The following is a 1,558-nucleotide window of genomic DNA, read 5'->3' as shown; positions in this document are numbered from 1 at the left end:
GCAGCACTTTCCTCCTCTACTCCAACCATAGTCACGCCCCTCAGCTCGCCCTCCAGCGCCGTGACTTCTAGCGCTCGGCCTTCGGCTCCTACGCGCGCAGGAGCCTTATCCTCCATATGTTGTCGCCCTCCTCTGGTGTTCGCTCGCCCCGGCCTCTGTTCCTCCAACTCGGCACCTAGCTCCCTCTCTCTTGGCCATGGCTGCCATGCCGAGATCCCTTCCCCGCGAGCTCCCCTGCTGCCTCGCGGCGACCTTCCCTCTGCCATCTCCTGGTGCCGCGCCCCTGCTCTGCTCTCTATCCAGCCATGGCCGCCGTGCCGAGGCCTCCTTCCCCGCACACAGCTTTTCCTTTGCTCCCCCCCCCCCCCCCCCCCCCCCCCCCCGGCTCCCAGCGCTCTCGTCCTGTCTCCCTGCGCGCGCCCGGGGTCCTACTCTCTGTTTGCCGCGCGCAGCCAGGGTTTATCCCCAACGCGCTCGCCCAGCCACTGCGGCAAGCTAGAGTTTATTGGATCCGTAGTATCCCCAACAACGGGCTTCAGAAAAATGTTACCCCCAACATTGTAATTGGATTTTCGGTATTATAACAGTCTTTCCTTTGGTATTTCAGTATCCTGCACAGACTTAACCGGTGTCCACGTTCATCAACGACTAATCACCCGCAATCCTCCCTTGTTCAACTGAAAGACCCCGTTTCGCAAGACGCTTGGAGCAGACTACGTCACATGCTAACTCGCAGCGGAAGAAGAAGGCCACCGCGGCGGCGGCCGCCGCCTCCTCCAAGCGGGAGAGGGAGAGGGAGCGGGAGCGGAACAAGGAGGCGAACGAGGTCACCGTGGAGCTCCGCACAGTGGGGTTCGGCAAGGAGGTGGTGCTGAAGCAGCGGCGGCGGATGCGTCGGAGGCGCCGCCTGGGCGAGGAGGAGCGCGCGGCCATCCTGCTCATGGCGCTCTCCTCCGGCGTCGTGTACGCCTGACTTGGCTAGCAACCGCGCCGGCCCCCGAGACGCCGCTCCCAAAGGCGGCGAAAGGAGAGGGGGCCCGATTCACTGGACGTGCGACATGATCTGAGCCCCAGACAGATCCGTCCGTCTGGATCTATGCTAAGTTTTCCCGGCTAAGTAGTAGCTCGTCGGTTCGAACAAGGCGAGTTAATAATCCGTGTCCGTGCTAGGCTAGCTGCTTTGTTCCCCCTCCCGTTGCTTGCTGTGTTCTTGCCACCGCCTCCTCTAGTTGTAATCCTGCCGCTAGTAGTGTGCTAGTAGTAGCTGTCCTGCTGTAACCTTCTCTTGCAATGTAAGGAGAGATTATATGGTTGGTCATTCTTGCAATCCTAACGCTAGTCCTGTGCTCTTGCTGGATCTGGGCGTGCTTTTGGTGGAGATGCCCGGGTGCTCTCCAGCTAGCAGCACAGCGCGCTCCCGGCGGCGTCGTCATCGCCGTGCTGTGATCTGGTGGACGTAGGCGCGCGTGGCTGCTTGTCCGGCATGGTTCGATTTGACCTGCCGATGCTTTCATCTGATGTTGGAGCATCCATCTGATTCGAACTTGCTTGGTTTTCG

At 60.8% G+C, this 1,558-nt stretch overlaps 1 protein-coding gene across 1 annotated transcript; it reads left to right on the top strand.

Moving 5' to 3' along the window:
• Positions 1-655: 655 nt before the first annotated feature.
• LOC100856988 (GATA transcription factor 15) lies at positions 656-973 on the top strand (the record flags this gene model as incomplete). Its single annotated transcript, XM_023301396.2, has 1 exon — positions 656-973. A coding segment is annotated over one exon (318 nt), but the record flags the coding sequence as incomplete, so codon positions are not given.
• Between the last annotated feature and the right edge of the window lie 585 nt (positions 974-1,558).

The sequence above is a fragment of the Zea mays genome, chromosome 1 (assembly GCF_902167145.1).
Source record: "Zea mays cultivar B73 chromosome 1, Zm-B73-REFERENCE-NAM-5.0, whole genome shotgun sequence".
NCBI lineage: Eukaryota > Viridiplantae > Streptophyta > Magnoliopsida > Poales > Poaceae > Zea > Zea mays.
This window is presented reverse-complemented; position numbering and strand designations above follow the sequence as displayed.